Source organism: Capra hircus, chromosome 2, assembly GCF_001704415.2.
Source record: "Capra hircus breed San Clemente chromosome 2, ASM170441v1, whole genome shotgun sequence".
Classification (NCBI taxonomy): Eukaryota; Metazoa; Chordata; class Mammalia; order Artiodactyla; family Bovidae; genus Capra; species Capra hircus.
Window position 1 is genome coordinate 131,557,981 of NC_030809.1, and position 17,130 is coordinate 131,575,110.

Here is a 17,130-nt window from a genome sequence, read left to right on the forward strand (position 1 = left end):
GGGAGCCTTGAAATTGGAAGGATTTTTTTTTTTTTTTTTTTGGCAGAAAGAGCTGACTAGAGCCCACTCAAGGATCCCCAAGCATTTCTAAAGTCTTAGGGGAGGTACAGGTCATGAAATTTCCCTGGTCCCTGTTGTCAAGATGGTGTGATCCATCCTTGGAATGCTCAGACTTTGCAAGGTGAGAGCAGGACTCAACAACATTCAGAGGACAGGAGTGAAGGTGGACAGAGGGGTCCACAGAGTGTGCACTCATTGTACTGCTTGTATTCCATTTATGGGTACTTACAAAACTACTTTGTTCCAAAAAAGATTTAAGTTCAGTTTCCAGGCTTGTTGAGATAGAGATGAAGCTAGGATAGTTGATAGACTGGGGAGAAAAGCAGAAGCTGAGGAGTTGTGATGAAATGAGGGACCAGTTGCCATGGGCAGAGGGCCCGGCGCTGGTCTGAGGTGTGACGGGTGAGTGGCAGTTGGAGGATGTGGCCTCTGCGTGCAAGCATGGGGTCCTAACCAGTAGACTGCCAGGGAACTCCTCGGAGGACATGGCTTTTGGAGAAGTTCTGGGACATGGGAAGACCAGGGGAAGTTGTGGAGAGTGGAGGCTGTGGAGTCTGAGAGGGACACATGGCAGGTTCAACCCCCAGGGATGGCGGGACTGGTGGGGAACGCCTGTGGGGCAGATCCTGGAGGCTGGAGAGGGATGATGTCCACGGAGGCCAGTGCCATGGGTGAGGGTGATGAAGAACACAGGTAGGCCTCAAATGCCTGGCTGGAGAGAGGAGTGAGGAGCCTGGGCCACAGTGGGGAGTCAGAGGTAGAAAATGCCCCTTGCCTCTTCCCCACCTGCCACCTCATTGGGGTATGTGAGGTGGTAAGACGGACCAGCCTCTCTTTGAAAGAGCTGTAGCCTCTTTCAAGGAATCTCAGTCTGAGTATTGCCTTTTACTTTTTAGGTGCTCCAACAAATGCTGGGAGGTATAAATTGCCATAAACATATTAATGCCCATGCACTAAGTTAAAAATGGAATGAGAAAATTCTTTGTTCAGCAGAACAAAGAGGCAAAGACTCTCTGTCACATTTGCCCGCTGCCTACGAGACACTTCTCTCACCTCCCCACAGTCTGCTCAACCCAAACATGCTGACCTCGCACCCTCTGCGCTTTTCCCTCTGCCTTCACTAAAGTTACAGCATCCCTAGAGAATGCCCCTTTCTTTCCACTGTGAATTCTTGCTCATCTGACAAAGCCAACGTCAAAAGACACCCTCTCCAAGGGCTTCCTTCTCTGTTTCGCTGAACAGATATTTCCTAAGTTCCTCCCAGGGGCAGGTCTACGTTACAAGCTGGGAGTATGAGACGAACAAAAAAGCCAGCCTCTGTGTCAGGATGCTCAATACAGAGAGGGCGGGGCTGGTGGTGGGCCGGGCTCCTCCTGTGATCAGGGCCCCGCCTTCCCTCCCCAACTAGGGGGCAGTTACTCAGGCCTGCCTGATGCTCCCCGGGTACCAGAAGCAGCCAGGCGCTGAGACAGGTTTGAAAGAAGGCAGGTCCAGACTGAATTTCCAGCTCTGTTACTGATAATGGGTCACCTTTCCTTTGTTGAGTCCCATGAATGAAATGGGGGTTCAGTGTTTTGTGGGTGCCTGAGGTTTAGATCAAGTATGTTGCATCTCAAGTTCTGCTGGCTGGTTCCCTCAGCACTCCGTGTGGTGTATGGTAATGACTGATGTTCACAGATGTCTGACCAGACACAGTCTGAGTTTCTGGGTGGCAGAGATGCTGTTTTGAGCATGTTCAGAACCACCCCCCTCCCTATGTTGAGCCGAGTACCGAGTGCAAAATAGACGTTCAGTAAAGATGAGATAGATAGGGCTTCCCTTGCGGCTCAGCTGGTAAAGAATCCACCCGCAATGCGGGAGACCTAGGTTCGATCCCTGGATTGGGACGATCCCCTGGAAAAGGGAAAGGCTACCCGCTGCAGTATTCTGGCCTGGAGAATTCCATGGACTGTATAGTCCATGGGGTCGCAAAGAGTCGGACATGACTGAGTGACTTTCACTTCACTTCAAAGATGAGATAGGGCTGAAGAAACTGAGAGAGTCTCCCCTAACACTTGCCATGGGACTATGACACATCCATCCACTCTTTCAAGAGTCCTTTCTTGGCCCCGTGCCAGGCACTCAGGGCTACACTGATAAGCACTGTGGCCCCTACCTCCAGGGTGCCAACTCATGGTCATGAATGCTGCTGCTGCTGCTAAGCTGCTTCAGTCGGTCCGACTCTGTGCGACCCCATAGACGGGGGCCCACCTGGCTCCCCCATCCCTGAGATTCTCCAGGCAAGAACACTGGAGTGGGTTGCCATTTCCTTTTCCAATGCATGAAACTGAAAAGTGAAAGTGAAGTCACTCAGTCGTGTCCAGCTCTTAGGGACCCCATGGACTGCAGCCTACCAAGCTTCTCTGCCCATGGGATTTTCCAGGCAAGAGCACTGGAGTGGGTTGCCATTGCCTTCTCCATTATGAAGACTGACATTCTGCTTTTTCTCTGCATACAGGCTGTCAGGAGCAGCTGCCTCAGGATGTCAGGGCTGAGACTGGTAAGAATTGCATCTCTTCCATCAAGGGGTTGTTCGTGGGAGTCGCCAAATGCTGACTCAAACCACTCCCAAGGAGAGAAGTAAGGCAGTGTGACCTTGGAAGGAAAATACCAGACACAGGGAATTTGAGGGAAAAGTCAAAGTCACTCAGCCGTGTCTGACTCTTTGCGACCCCAAGGACTACACAGTCAGTGGAAGTCTCCAGGCCAGAATACTGGAGTGGGTAGCTGTTTCCTTCTCCAGGGGATCTTCCCAACCCAGGGATTGAACCCAGGTCTCCCACATTACAGGCAGATGCTTTACCAGCTGAACCACCAGATTGTATTACCTAAAGAAAATGAGTTTGGCTAAACTTGGCCTTGGCAGGATGGCCACGTGCACAGAGTAATCCTTCACTTATACTCAGGGCTTAAAATGTCTTGACAAAACACATACAATATAGCACAGTAAGAAAAGATACTAAATATCTTGTAATAACCTATCATGGAAGAGAAAGTAAAAAAAGAATTGTTCAGTCACCAAGTTGGTCCGACTCTTTGTGACCCCATGGACTGCAGCATGCAAGGCTTCCCTGCCCCTCACCATCTTCTAGAGTTTGCCCAAGTTATGTTCATTGAATCAGTGATGCCATCCAACCATCTCATCTTCTGTCATCCTCTTCTTCTGCCTTCAGTCTTTCCCAGCATCAAGGTCTTTTCCAGCGAGTCAGCTGTTTGCATCAGGTGGCCAAAGTATTAAAGCTTCAGCTTCAGCATCTGTCCTTCCAATGAGTATTTAGGGTTGATTCCCTTTAAGAGCAACTAGTTTGATCTCCTTGCAGTCCAAGGGACTCTCAAGAGTCTTCTCCAGCACCAAAGTTTGAAAGCATCAGTTCTTTGGCACTCTACCTTCTTTATGGTCCAGTTCTCACATCTGTACATGAAAAAAAAAAAAAATATATATATATATATAACTGAATCACTTTGCTATACACCTGAAATTAATACACCATTGTAAATCAAATGTATTTCAGTAAAATTTTTTAAGAATAAAATGAAAAATAAAAGAACCTGGAAAAAAATATCTTGACAACAGAATTTTTCGCTTGCTAACTCCTCCATTTATCTAAGTAAAGGCAGCCCAGAGCTACTTCTAGGCCCATCTTTTCTCCTGTGGGAAGGAAAGACTGGTGGGTGGGCACATGGGACAAGCCACAGTGTGCATTTCAGCCAATGGCTGGAATAGCCAGCCCAACTCGGAAGACTGAGGATCAGGTCTCTCGGAAGTGGATTCTTTGCATCTGTGAGATTCCTCGCAGTGATTTCTGTCTCAGGCTAGGGCAGGAGCTCTTCTGCATCATGGGCAGAAGTCAGTTGTCAGGTATTTCTTATCACAAAGAGCAGTGAAGAGCTAGATCCCTCTACTTTCTGTGACTCATTCTCTATTTCTTTTTTAAAGATGTTATTTATTTATTTGGCTGCACTGGGTCTTAGCTGAGGCACACGAGATCTTCGTTGCGTCATGTGGGATCTTTACGTGTGTCACGCAAACTCTTAGTTGCAGTGTGTGGGATCTAGTTCCCTGATCAGAGGTGGAACCTGGCCCCCTGCTTTGGGAGCGTGGAGTCTTAACTACTGGACCACCAGGGAAGTCCCTCAGGCTCTATTTCCTCTTCTTTTTTAATCATTTATTTGTTTATTGCTTATTTCGGCTGCGCTGGGTCTCCGTGGCTTTGTGCAGGCTTTTTTTTCCCTCCAGTTGTGGTGAGCAGAGGCTATTCTTCACTGTGGGGCTTGAGCTTTCACTGTGGCGGCTTCTCTAGGCAGGGGCTTCCGTGGTTGCAGCATGCAGACTCTGGGGTGTGGGCTCAGTAGTTGTGGTGCAGGGGCTTCGTTGCCCTGAGGCACGTGGAACCTCCCTGGGCCAAGGTTGAACCCTGCTGCAGTGGCAGGCAGATTCTTATCACTGTGCCACCGGGGAAGTCCCCATCCTTTATTTCTTGAATCTCCATGTCGACTTTACTCTTTTTTTTTTTTTTTTTGCAGCTGATGGCTTTTTCTTTGCCTCTTCTTGCTCATTCTTTCCCTGATTCGGCTGCTTCTGCAGTCATCTGAGTTCATAAAGAAGCTCTACTTGCTGCTGCTTGGCTTCTCATTTATTTCCTCGGAGAACTTTGGCCAAATGGAGGGAATGAAAGTCCCATTACAGCTCTTTTATTTACTCTTCTGGCTCATGTTGGGCTGGCCTCTTAAAATTGGAATTGGTCTCTCTCTTTTTCACCTCTGGTTAGTATCGAGCTTGTGTGAGATGCCCATCATCTGTCTTTGATAGTTTTCTCACTTTGGTGATTTCAGCAGCTCTTGCAGCAGCGCAGCGCAGTTTTCACACTGGAATTTCATCCTTGTAAGAAACCTTCTTTAGGTCTCTGAGGTTCCTGCTGTGATTCAGTTAGTTCACTGAAACCAGTATGTTGTTCAGGCTGGTCTTCTATATCCTGTAGCAACTGTTTTTGCTGTTCTTTTTCATTTAGATTTCGGTTTTATACAGTTGATATAGACACACAGTTTAAAGAATCAGTCTCCCACTTCCTCTCCCAGAGAGGTGACCACCACTGACCTTCTAGTTAATTCTCTGATACTTCTCTCCGTGTGTACAGGGCCACTTGAGTTTTTTATTCCAGGCATCTATTACTGATTTCCCACTGGGTGAGAAAGGCCTTAGCTCCTCACTCCTATCCTTGCCCACAGCACTCACAGTGTCTCTCCTTTCTCCCCAAATTGTTAAATCCCAGATTACAGGGTTTACTTATTTTATCTAAGGAAATGCTCCTCTCAAACCCAACTTATGATTCTCTGGGGAAGGGTGGAAGAGGGATAATTAGGGAGTGTGGGATTGGCATGTACACTCTGGTATATTTAAAGCGGATAACCAGCAAGGACCTGGTGTATAGTACAGGAAATTCTGCTCGATATTATGTAACAATCTAAATGGGGAAAGAATTTGAAAAAGAATAAATACATGTATAGGTATAACTGAATCACTTTGTGATACACCTGAGACTAATACAACATTGTTTATCAACTATTCAGTTTAGTTCAGTTCAGTCACTCAGTCGTGTCCGACTCTTTGTGACCCCATGAATCGCAGCATGCCAGGCCTCCCTGTCCATCACCATCTCCCGGAGTTCACTCAGACTCATGTCCATCGAGTCAGTGATGCCATCCAGCCATCTCATCCTCTGTCGTCCCCTTCTCCTCCTGCCCCAACCCCTCCCACCATCAAAGTCTTTTCCAATGAGTCAACTCTTCGCATGAGGTGGCCAAAGTACTGGAGTTTCAGCTTTAGCATCAGTCCTTCCAAAGAAATCCCAGGGCTGATCTCCTTCAGAATGGACTGGTTGGATCTCCTTGCAGTCCAAGGGACTCTCAAGAGTCTTCTCCAACACCACAGCTCAAAAGCATCAATTCTTCAGCGCTCAGCCTTCTTCACAGTCCAACTCTCACATTCATACATGACCACAGGAAAAACCATAGCCTTGACTAGATGGACCTTAGTTGGCAAAGTAATGTCTCTGCTTTTGAATATGCTATCTAGGTTGGTCATAACTTTTCTTCCAAGGAGTAAGCGTCTTTTAATTTCATGGCTGCAATCACCATCTGCAGTGCTCCAATATAAAAGAAAACGTTTTTTATTAAAAAAAAAAAAAAGAAAGAAAGAAAATGTTCCTCTCAGTTGAACCCTGAAGTGTACTCTAAGTGCTAGACTGTAATTATCTTGTTCCTTATCTGCTTTGTTTTCTCTGTACTTATCACAACACAACCACCACCTCACCCTACCTCCACCCAGCTTTCTCCCAGGTATGTCAATATCCTTGTAAAATGATTCATCTGGGAGTTCAGTCAATGTCGTCCTCAGGAGAAGGTTTCTCCCAGAGCTTCCAATGCCATATCTAAACTCACATCTTCTACTTCTGAGGCACACATCTCAGGATCATGGGGTCTCCTTCACAACCACCCTGGACATTTCTTTCACCTCTCCTTTACCTGAATCCCTTTTCTTGGACCCAAGGTTTTTCTGTTTCTTGGTTTACTCCCTTGTTTTGATCAAGCACAACCTGTAGTAGCTTCCTGAGATAGGGTGCACATGAAGTAAACATTTTTAATAACTTGCACGTCTAAAGCTATGTTGATTCACATTTGAATATCAGCTGGACTTAGGATTCCATGTGAGATATAATTTTCCCTGAAAATTGTGAAAACATGTACTCCTTCTGATTTCCAGCATTGCTATGGAGAAGCTGGAAACCCTTCTAATTCTTGAGCCTTTGTATGAAACTTAATTTTTCTCTGAAAGTTTTTGTGATCTTTTCCCTATCCCAAATATTTTGGAACTTCATGATTGTGTATGTTGGTGTGGGTTTATATTCATGCTTGGACTTATATTCATTCTTCATACTGTTGACTGAAATTTGTCCCCTAATTAATTTGTCTAAAAGACTTATGAGAAAATATTCATCTTAAAAATGTTTATTATCTTTATACAGAAATGACAATTGGGCTGGGTAAAAAAATTATTGGATTCTTTTTTCTAATTTTGTAATTGTGGTAAAAAACATCACATTCAATTTTCCATCTGAACCATTTTTAAGTATACAGTTCAATATTGTTATATATATTCACAGTGCTGTGTGACAGATGTGAGAACCTTTTCATCTTGTGCACTTGAAACTCTTCACTAACTAAACATGACTTTCCATCTGTTTTCCTCTAGCCCCTGCCACTGCCTTTCCACTCTCTGTTTCTGAGATTTTAACTGCTTTAGACACTTTCTCTGAATGGAATCATACAGATTTGTCCTTCTGTGACTGGCTTCTCTTGCTTGGTATAATGTCTTTGAGGTCCATCCACATTGTAGCATATGACAGAATTTCCTCCTTTTTTAAGGCTGCATGGAATCTCAAAACAAAGAGCTGACTCATTTGGAAAGACCCTGATGTTGGGAAAGATTGAGGGCAGGAGGAGAAGGGGATGACAGAGGATGAGATGGTTGGATGGCATCACCGACTCAATGGACATGGGTTTGGGTAGACTCCGGGAGTTGGTGATGGACAGGGAGGCCTGGCATGCTGCGGTTCATGGGGTCGCCAAGAGCTGGACACGACTGAGTGACTGGACTGAACTAATATCCCATAGTGTGTAGTACTTGCTGTGCTATATAATTTCATATAAGGTATTTGAGTATCTATGGATTTGGTATCTGCAGGGGCTTCCGCAATCAATCCCCTGAGGATTCTGAAGGATGACTGTGTATCTTACATTTTCATTTGTTCATCTGCCAATGGACATTTGGGTTGCTTTTACCTCTTGGCTATTATGAATAATGCTGCAATTAACATAGACATGCAAATATGTCTTTAAGATCCTGCTTTGAATTTCTGTGGAAATTTACCCAGAAGTGGAATTGCTGGATCATAATCCTATTTTTAGTGTATTGAGTAACCTCGTGCTGTTTTCCCCGGTGGTGTCACAAGTTTACATTTCCACCAACAGTATACAAGGGCTCCACTTTCTCTGCATCCTCACCAGCATTTGTTACTTCCTGTTCTTTTCATAATGGCCATTCTGATAGCTGTATTGCTCTTTTCCTGAGGTCTTTGTAGGAGTTGTTCAGCCCTCATATATGATTTGAATTTGTCCTGAATTATCTCCTTATAAGGGTACTTGTCTTTTTATCTGCCTACCCCTCAAAAAATTAACTCTAGGATCAGTATCTATCCTCGAGTTGATTTTTCTTTGTCATCATTTCAAAGAAAGGATGGTGTATCTTCAACCCATAATCCAAACCTTCATTAATTTCTGGAAAGTTGTCTTGAATTATATCTTTAAGTGGTTTTTCTGTCCGCAACGCCCCCCCCGCCCCCTGCTGTTTTCCTTCCTTGTGCACTTCAGTTATTTGTATTCTCACCTGCCTTCCATATCTATGCTCTTCTGCCTCATCCTAATTGTTTGCATTTCTTTGTCACTTTGCTCACTTTTCTTCTCCTGTCACCTTTGATCCTCACCCTGATTTTAGCAGTGCTTATTTCCTTGTTGTTGTTTCCAGTTTGCTTTCACTTCTGGCCCACGCTTACTTGTTTTCCTCCATCTCTCTTTTGAGCTCTGCCAATTCATGTCTCATCCTCTTCAGCCATCTCAGTGTCTAATATCTGAGCTCAGTAAATTTTTGGAAATCGTGGTGAAATACTTGGTTACAACCTTCCACTGTTCTGTGGCATTTTGTTTTCCCCTGGTGAGTGTTACTCACCTGCTCCTTTCCTCCTTTTACATTTCAGTATCTTTGTGTGTAGACCTGTGCTTTTTCCTGTGGGATTACTTCTCTTTCAGTAGGGTGAGCTTTCTTGGATCAGAAAGAGGTTCATGTGGATTAATGCTGTGTTGCAGGCCAGGAAGAAACCTAGGGAGATTTCAGTCTTTGCTTTCCCCTAGACACTGGGTTTGGGTACTATAGGGCTAGTCAAAGGGCAGAGACTCTCTTTTTGCACCTCACAGGGGACACTTCCCTGCAAAAACCAGGCCAGCGGAGGTTCCCCTGCCATTACCCATTAACATCTTGACAAGAACAAGAAAGGACTGGGGAGGGATGGGTAGGAGAGAGGGAAGAAGAAAAAACAGGAGGAGGAGAAGAGGAAGCAGGGAGGACAGGGAGGACAAGCGATCCCTTGGCATCTCTTGGTTGGAAGGGACAGCCCCCAGGGAGGTGAGTCTTGAGCAGGAAGGGGAAGGTGGAACGTGGATCTGACCTCTCTGCCCTCCAGGGTGACCACGTGTGGCTGAACCCCACCCCTGCCGACAAGACCAGGGTGGCCATCGGGGGCATCATCAAAGAAACCAAGCCTGGCAAAATTTTGGTTGAAGATGATGAGGGCAAGGTGAGTATGGCCACACACTCCTCAGAGGCTCAGCCTTCTCAGCTGCCGTCCAGAACCCTGAGCCCCCTCCCTTCTCTGGTGCTGCTCCCAACACCAGGGATTATAGAGCCCAAGTCTGGGAACCACGTGGCAGGATAGACCACAGGGGAGTCCTGTCATGGCGGGCGTTGTGACTGCTTCTATAGGGAAGAAGCAGGGAACAGGCTGGAAGATGGAAAATTAGGACAATTAGGGGAGCAGGAAAGATTGAAGTGGGAAAAGGGCTGGGGCAGAGAGGGGGAAGGGCCAGAAGCTTGTTTTCAAAGTAATGCAGGGTGAACAGGAAGGACAGGATAAGCAAGGGAGAGAAAGGTGCATGAGAAAGATGCCTGGAGGGGGGCCCCCCAGCACATGAGGAGGAGGAGGAGACCCATCTCACATGAGCAAAGCAGCCCAGATGAGAGAGTAGGAAGCTCAGGGGGACCCGTTGGGGAACCAGCCCAGTCACCTGGCAGGCTGGGGAGGAGCAGGGGAGGGGCAGAGGGGAAGGACTTGCAGACTGGGGCCTCCAACTGGTCACTGAGGTCCTCCCTGGGCAGCCCTCTTTGCTGAGTGTCTGCAAAGTGAAGCATGTAGAGACTTGGCCTCCAAGGAGAAAATTCTAGAGTGTGGCCTGTGAACCCCATAGTATGGAAGCCAGTCACATATTAACAATAATGTCTCCTATTTGCAAAATGACATAACATCATTTATTTAAAAAAAACACTTGCACACTTTCATCCCAGCCATCTGTGAGACCCCAGCTGCAAGCTACCCCGATCCCAGTTGTAGCCATATCTAACTCCTGGCTCCACACGCCTCTAACCCTGGTCTGAACTTCACCCTTAGCCCCAGTACGCACTGACCCCTGGCCCTAGACATGTGCTGACTCCAGCCTCGGCTTGACTCGATCCTTTGACCTTCACCATAGACCAACCCTCCCAGGTGCGGGCCACCAGGTCAGCCAGTCCAATGAGGACATGGAGGAGAGTTTGGCCCTGGCAGAGGTCACCTGTCAGGAGAGCCTGTGCCCTTGTTTCAGGAACACTGGATCCAAGCGGAGGACCTTGGCACCCTCAGCTCCATGCACCCCAATTCAGCTCAGGGTGTGGATGACATGATCCGCCTGGGGGACCTGAATGAGGCAGGCATGGTGCACAACCTCCTGATCCGCTACCAGCAGCACAAGATCTACGTGAGTCTCCCTTGGCCATGCGTGCCCCCCCACGGCATGCTTGGGCCACACGTGCTGAGCCGGCTGGGGAAGCAAACCGTGCCCCAGGCACGCCTGGCTTAGTCCCTGAGCCCCACACCCTCGCAGTGTGAGGATGCTCGTCCATCCCTGCTCCCCAGTCCGAAATAAGCAGGGGCATAAAGGCTTCAAGTCTGCAGATAGCTGACCTGCATGTGCCAGCACACTGCCCAGGATACAGTATACAGATCAAGTGCTGCCTCTCCCCCGCATCCGTGGCTGAGAAGCAGGCCTGCTCTGATGGCCGAGGGGATCAGAGGCTGTGGGAGAGTAGTTTTCTGCCTGGTTTCTTTCCGGTTATGTGGCAGAGACAGGGTCACCAAGCAGAAGAGCCCTGCCCTTCTATGAAGTGATGGCCACAAGGGCCGTGTAGGTAGATGCAGGTGCTTCCCCCAAGGCCTTGTGATGGATGGGAAGCTCGCATCCCTGCTCCAACGCAGACTTACCAGGTGAGGTGGTATTCCAAAACTGACACCAGCCTGGCCGTGAGTGGGTGTGACCCAGGGGTGTCACCACCTGCCTGGGCCTCTCACAGGGAGAGGCGGCTCACTGACCTCTGACCAGCCTTGATCCTGGGATGCTCAGAGCAGGGGCCTCTGAATAGAGGGCAGGGTGGGAGAGGAGAGAGGCTTTGGAGGGCAGGGACCAGGCACTCAGAGTTCACACTGGCTGAGTGTGCCTCAGCTCCTGGGACTAATAACAGCAATAAATTAAGTTGAATTGCAGCTTATCCTTTACCGAAGAGCTTATGCTTGCATTCTTTTATCTGGTTGTCATGGTCCTGAGTCCTCTCCTTCCCTAAAATGAAAACGAAGTCAGTGTACACGACCATTGAGATGACTGTCCCCATCCCAACCCAGAGGGGCTGGCAGGCCCAGTGGAGGCTCCACATGAGCAAGTGGCCCTGAACGAAGGTCCAGGAGGACTCTGAGGGCTGCGATGATGGCCCAGCCTCACTGAGGCCCCCGTGGGAGGCGGTGAAGACTTGCTTCATGCATTCAGCCTAGTTTCATCGAGCCGCTTCTAAATACCAGACAGAGCGCTAAACAGTAACCACAATGTTGATGTTAGTGCCAATCATAAACCGCCTCATTTAACGTTCCTGTGAAGGCACCCTCACCCAGGGGCTCTTGTTCTTGGTGAGCATCCTTTCCAGGGGAAGGATCTGAGCCGCCAAGAGTCGCATCTCTCAGCCCAGAATCAGTCCCTGCCTCCCTGCCAGAGTCAGTCATGCCTGGTGCCCTTGCAGAGTCACATCCCAAGTCAGCACCGATCCTCAGATTAGGGGCCACTGACCACCTCCTCCCTTCCCCAGACATACACAGGCTCCATCCTGGTGGCGGTGAACCCGTTCCAGGTGCTGCCCCTCTACACCGCGGAGCAGGTACAGCTGTACTACAAGCGCCATGTGGGCGAGCTGCCGCCGCACGTCTTTGCCATTGCCAACAGCTGCTACTTCAACATGAAGAAGAGCAAGAGGGACCAGTGTTGCATCATCAGGTGAGGTTCTGGGTGGGCCACCCACCATTTCTGAGCATCTCATAAAGGAGGGAGCATCTCCCTTCCCAAAACCTCTCCAGACCAGCATGCAACTTAGGGGTCCCCAATCAATGTGCTCCCCCTGCGTCTGGTGCCTGCGGCCCCTCCACCCTGAAAGGCCCTCCAAGATGTCCTTCCTTCAGAACCTACGCTTCTCCTGTCATCAGGGCCTAAACAGCCCCAGCCTTCTGTGAATGTTTCCTGAAACAAGGAAGGAAGAGCGGGGATGGGTTGGTTTAGAAATGGGACCCAGGATAGGCACTTGGGGTGCAAGGATCAAACAGGGGAGATCCCTCAAAAACCTCAGGAGGACTTACCCGGTGGCCCAGTGGTTAAGACCTCCTGCTTCTAGTGCAGGGGGCTCAGATCCAATTGCCGGTTGGGGAACTAAGATCTCACATGCTGCTGCCAAAAATAAAAAACAAAAATGGAACAACTTTAGGCAGATCTCAGAGAGGATGGCTCTCAGGCTGCTGGACCCAGAAGGGATGTGTCCCTCTCCAGTCCAGAGGCTGATCCTGACTCAGAGAGACTCACTGCCTGGCCTGGCTTCTCTGCCTCCTGCCCCTCCCGGCACTCATGGAAGAGAGGCTGAGCAGGACAGGAAGGGGAAGAGGGAATTTGGCTCCAGGGCCCCTTGCTTGGGGCAAGTAAAGTCATCTAGGAAAGCCATCTCTTCATTCGTTTATTCATTCGAGATTCTGCTGCGCTCCACGTGTGTCCTTCCCTGTCCTAAGACGGCTAGACAGCAGCCAAGGAAAGGGACTGAAATCCCTGCCTCGTGGAGCTTACAATCTAGAACAGGAGACAGGCAATAAATAGACAAATTGTTTGGGCAGCTAATAAGAACTTTGAAGAAAAACACTGCAGGGAAAGAGGAAAGAGAGCGATGGGGTCACTGCCCTAGGTGGAAGGGCAGATTGGGGTGGCCTCTCTGAGGAGGGGCCGTTGGAGCAGAGATTAGAACGAGTCCTCCAGGGCAGGTTACCCTGTTTCAGGTTCTCAGCAACTCTCTCAAGTAGATACTCCTATTCCTGTTTTACTGCTGGGGAGACCTCCCACCAGAAAGGTGGATATTCTTTCCTAGTGACACACAGCTGTCAAGCAGGAACAGCAAACCCAGAGCTCTGGAAGAGAAGACAGAGAGGTGGCCTGGCCAGGAAGCCTCACCCCCCGGACAGCAGTGCCTGCAGAAGAGCCCAGGGCACCTGGGACGTGGGCGAGGCCCTGAGTCCTCCGCCCTCAGAGTCATCTTCCCACGCAGGGGCGTCGTGTGAAGGGTCACCCCTTATGCCACACACACCTTAACCTGTGTCAGTGAAGAGGAACGTTTGGGTCAGAACTTTTTAAAAATGTAATATTTTCAGATGAAAGCTTGTTTGTCTGGAGTTTGCTTCAGTGTAGTACAAGAGGGATGTCCTGGCAGGCCTGTGGTTTAGAATTTGTGCTTTCCATACAGGGGCTGCAGGTGTGATTCCTGCTCGAGGAACTAGCATCCTGCACAGTGTGGGAGAAAAACGGTACAGAATGGGAATCAAAACTGGTCAGGAGTTGCAGCTGGGACTGGGACTCCAGGAGTTCATTGAGGAGACTGTAAAGTGCAGGCGTCCCCTGGGGATCTTGTGAAAATGCAGATTCTGGCTGAGCAGAGCAAGGGAGCCTTGAAGTTTGCATTTCCAGCTAGGCAGCAGGCCTTACTGGCATCTAGGCCATACTTTTATTCGCAGCATAAGGCAGCATTCTGCCTTCATTTGTAATGTTTGACGCTTTCTATAATTTAAACCCTCCGTCCATGGGATTCTCCAGGCAAGAATACTGGAGTGGGTTGCCATTTCCTTCTCCAGGGGATCTTCCCGACCCAGGGATCGAACCCGTGTCTCCTGCATTGCAGGCAGACGCTTTAACCTCTGAGCCACCAGGGAAGCCTGCATAATTTTAAAAAGTTCATAAAAGCAACATTTCTCCCTTTATAATAATAATAGTGTTAATTACTGCAATCCTGAGTGTGTGCTATGTGCCAGACATAAGTATAGTTTTCAATTTAAACATTCTAAGCAATTTTTATCTTTACACTGATTAATTATTTTAGTGTTGAGGTTTAAAGCATGTAGTTTTATTTTGGTTTCCTCTTTAATTCATCATATTTTAGAAGAGTGCCTGTAATTTCTAAATATAAAAATACTTCCACCTTTTAATTCGATTTCTAATTTAATCACATTAAGATTAATATTTTCTATATGTTATCGACTCTGAAATACACTGACTTCTTTTACACCCCTATTACTTGGTCAAATGTGTGATTATTTTACGTGAGCTTCAAGACATTTATATGTTCTCTGTTAGTTCAAGAGTCTATAAGTTATTATTAGTTTAAGTTTATTAGTGCTTTTTATATGCTTTAGATTTCTGATAAAAAATGTTTTAAAACCTCCTTTTAGTTTCCACAAAGTTGGCTTTGTGTATTTGGAGGCTGTGTTTTTAGGTGCATACAAATTTGTGATATTGATATTCTGGGAATGGTTTCTATTATTATGTAATGCCCTATTTTTTCTATGAATGCTTTTTTCCTTGTTATATTTTGTAGTAATATTTTGGCTGTTTTTTTAATTATTTGTTTTCTTCCCAAACTCTATGTGAGCACAGTGTGTGTTTTGGGTATTTTTTCTGATTACTATTTTACGGCATATATTAATGCTTTTTTTCTTCCAGTTTTATTGAGATCTAATTGACATACAGTTAACACTAAGTTAAGTTTTGACACACAGTTAATTATAAGTTAAGTTTAAGGTGTATAGCATAAATAATTGGCATACGTCATGGAATGATTATCACAAGAAGTTTAGTGAGCATCCATCATCTTTTACAGACACAAAATTAAAGAAACAGGAAAAGAAAGTGTTTTTCCCTGTGATGAGAATTCAGGATTTGCTCTCCTAACAGCTTTCACATGTGACGCCCAGAAGCGCTAAGTGCATTGATCCTGTTGTGCTTTGCGTGATAAATGCTGGGTAGAGTATTTGGTGTTGCATGTTTTCCCTTTCACTACTTTAAATATATTGTGCAGCTCCCTCTGGCCTGCAGACTTTCTGCTGAAAAGTCAGCTGAGAGCCTATTAGGAGTTCCCTTGTATGTCACTTACTGTTTTTCTCTTGCTGCTTTTAATATTTTCCCTTTGTCTTTAATTTTTGCCCCTTTGCAGTTTGTCTTGCTTGGGTCCTCACTGGTTGACCTTGATCGGGACTCTCTGTGCTTCTGTACTTGGATGTCCGTTTCCTTTCTCAGGCTGGGAAAATTTTTAGCTATTATGCCTTCGAATATGTTCTCTGCCCCCTTTCTCTCCCTCTCCTCCTTCTGGGACCCCTATAAAGTGAACGTTAGTATCCTTGATGTTGTTCCAGGAGTCTGTTAACCTGTCCTCATTTCTTTTCATTCTCTTTTTTCTGTTGAGCATCAGTGAATTCCACTGCAGTTTCAGCTTGCTGACCCATTTCTATGTATCATCTGATCTACTGCTGTTTCCTTCTCTTGTATTTTTCAATTTGGTTGTTGTATTCCTCAGCTCTGTTTGGTTCTTCTTTATATACTCTAACTCTCTGTTCAACTTCTTACTGTCTTCATGCATTTTTCTGAGTTCTTTGAGCATCTTTACAATTATTGCCTTGAGCTGGGTCTCAGGCAGATATTTGTACCCACTTTACTTGGCTGCTCTGAAATTTTTCCTTGTTCTTCTGTTTGGAACACATTCCTCTGCTGCCTCCTTTTGCCTAATTTGATACTTTTATTTCTATGTATCTGTTAGGTTGGTTACAATTCCTGACTTTGGAGAAGAGGCCTTTTTCAGTTCGGTTCAGTCGGTCAGTCGTGTCCGACTCTTTGCGACCCCATGAATCGCAGCACGCCAGGCCTCCCTGTCCATCACCAACTCCCGGAGTTCACTCAGACTCACGTCCATCGAGTCAGTGATGCCATCCAGCCATCTCATCCTCTGTCGTCCCCTTCTCCTCCTGCCTCCAATCCCTCCCAGCATCAGAGTCTTTTCCAATGAGTCAACTCTTCACATGAGAGCCCTTTTTAGGAGACAGCATACTCCCCTCTGATCGCCAGCGCTCTACGCTCTGGCGGTACCCCTTGTGTGAGCGGCTTGGGTCATCCACTGTGGTGGGCTGACTACCGAAGGTAGTCTAGTAGGTGTGACTGGCCCCTGGTCCAGTTTGCTGCCAGGCCCTGCCTCAAATGAAGGCTACTGACAGCCGGTGAGGCCTTATCACAGGCTGCAGGCTGCAGGACCCTGAGGGGTCCTGGGGCTAGTGGTGAGCAGGGCAGGGTTCTGGAATGGGTGGTGGCAGGCCTGGGAATCCCAGACCCAGTGTTGGCCCGCTGATGGGCGGGGCCAGCCGCTGACGTGGCTAGCTGCAGGGTCTGGCATGTCCCAAATCCAGCTTTGGCCTGTTGGCGAGCAGGGCTGTGCCTTGGGGTGTCCTGGAGCAAATGCTGGCTCACAGTGGGCAGAGCTGGGCTTCCAAGCTGTCTCAGCGCTGGTGTCAACCTGCTGGTAGGCAGGGTCCAGGGGTTTTCAAGGTTGGTGTTGGCCTGATTGCAGGTGGGGACTGGAGTCCAGGGGGTTCTGAGGGTAGTGCCAGCTCACTGGTGGGTGAGGCTGTGTTCTGGGTCCTCTAGTGGACAGAGCCAGGTCCTGTCCAACGGTGCGCTCTGGGGCCCTTAAGGCAGCAGGCCTGCTATGGGTGGAGCTGTGTCCTGGCCCTGCTCATTGCTTGGCATGTGGTGTCCCAGTACTGGGACCAACAGGCTGGTGGG

General features: G+C 47.7%; 1 protein-coding gene across 1 annotated transcript in view; it reads left to right on the top strand.

Annotated features, from left to right (window-relative positions):
- MYO7B (myosin VIIB) overlaps positions 2,567 to 17,130 on the top strand; it is a 77,148-nt gene continuing 62,584 nt past the window's right edge. The window contains exons 1-4 of the mRNA XM_018065839.1: positions 2,567 to 2,599; positions 9,393 to 9,506; positions 10,567 to 10,719; positions 12,092 to 12,276. Of these exons, the coding sequence (XP_017921328.1) occupies positions 2,582 to 2,599; positions 9,393 to 9,506; positions 10,567 to 10,719; positions 12,092 to 12,276 (470 nt within the window). The 5' untranslated portion in view covers positions 2,567 to 2,581. The remainder of the gene's footprint in view (positions 2,600 to 9,392; positions 9,507 to 10,566; positions 10,720 to 12,091; positions 12,277 to 17,130) is intronic.